A 988-nucleotide genomic window follows, 5' to 3' on the forward strand; every position below is an offset into this window, starting at 1 on the left:
CCTCCTCCTTCTCCTCCCACTTGGCCACATCCTGACCCTCCACCTACCACGTCCTGGGTCCCCTCTCAGTGCTGTGCCCAGATGTGCCCCATGTGCTCCCCTTCCTGCACTCTGCGCTGACCCAGAGACCCTCATGCTCTGCTTAATTACTCACCTTCCAATTAAGCAAGTTCAGAACGGCAAGGTGCATTAATGAAGTCTCTAGCGCTAATTGCTCGAGGCTGGGGGCTGGCCAGGGTCACAGCTTGCTGCAGCCACTACACTGTGATCCCAGGCTTTGCCATCCAGCTCAGTTCACACAAAAACCCCTCAGGCTCCCAGCTGGGGCCAGAATTGTGGAGTCCCACAGCCCCCAAGGAACTGCTCTGGGCTGGGGACAGATGGGGACACCCAGGAACACCCAGCCAAGCAGCCTGGCCAGACACCCCAGCACTGCATGGTGTTCACCACCACTCACCTCCTCCTTTGTGCTCGCCTTGCTCTCCTTCCTCTGTCTTGCAGCCTTGGCCTCCTGCTCAGTCTCCCTCACGAGCTGCTTGATGAACCCCCCGGGGATGACAGACAGGAGCAGAGGAGGTGCAGATGGGGGAGGCCCCCGGTCCTCGTCCCGTATCTGTTTGTGGGAGCACAGGTTATGGGATGGGCACAGGGACAGGAGCCCTGGACCAGCCCCATGGGCACATTAGCTGCGGTGTGGCCGAGCACAGCACCCTGCTCTGCTCCCCCAGCAGCTGCAGGCAGCCCCCAGGCCCCTGGTGAGGCCATGGGCACCAGGCTGGCTCAGGGATGCTGTGAGAACAGAAGAAGCACCAAGAAGAAAAGCCCTCAGAGAAGCTCCCAAGTTTCCACAGCCTCCAAGGGCTGGTACAGCTGTCAGCTCTGCCCCATGTGCCCAACAGCCCTGGCACAGCCATGAGAGGAACCACCCTGGCTGCAGCGAGTCAAGAAGCAGCACCAGCATCACCACGGCCACATGCAGCTCTGTGGG

The 988-nt window shown here is 60.8% G+C and overlaps 1 protein-coding gene across 1 annotated transcript in view; it reads right to left on the minus strand.

Moving 5' to 3' along the window:
• Nucleotides 1-988, minus strand: part of MYO18B (myosin XVIIIB) — a gene marked incomplete at its 3' end in the record, with an annotated part of 24,292 nt that overhangs the window by 22,952 nt on the left and 352 nt on the right. The window contains exon 2 of the mRNA XM_009082922.1: nt 458-613. Within this exon, the coding sequence (XP_009081170.1) occupies nt 458-613 (156 nt within the window). The remainder of the gene's footprint in view (nt 1-457; nt 614-988) is intronic.

The sequence above is a fragment of the Acanthisitta chloris genome, unplaced genomic scaffold (genome assembly GCF_000695815.1).
Source record: "Acanthisitta chloris isolate BGI_N310 unplaced genomic scaffold, ASM69581v1 scaffold9509, whole genome shotgun sequence".
Classification (NCBI taxonomy): Eukaryota; Metazoa; Chordata; class Aves; order Passeriformes; family Acanthisittidae; genus Acanthisitta; species Acanthisitta chloris.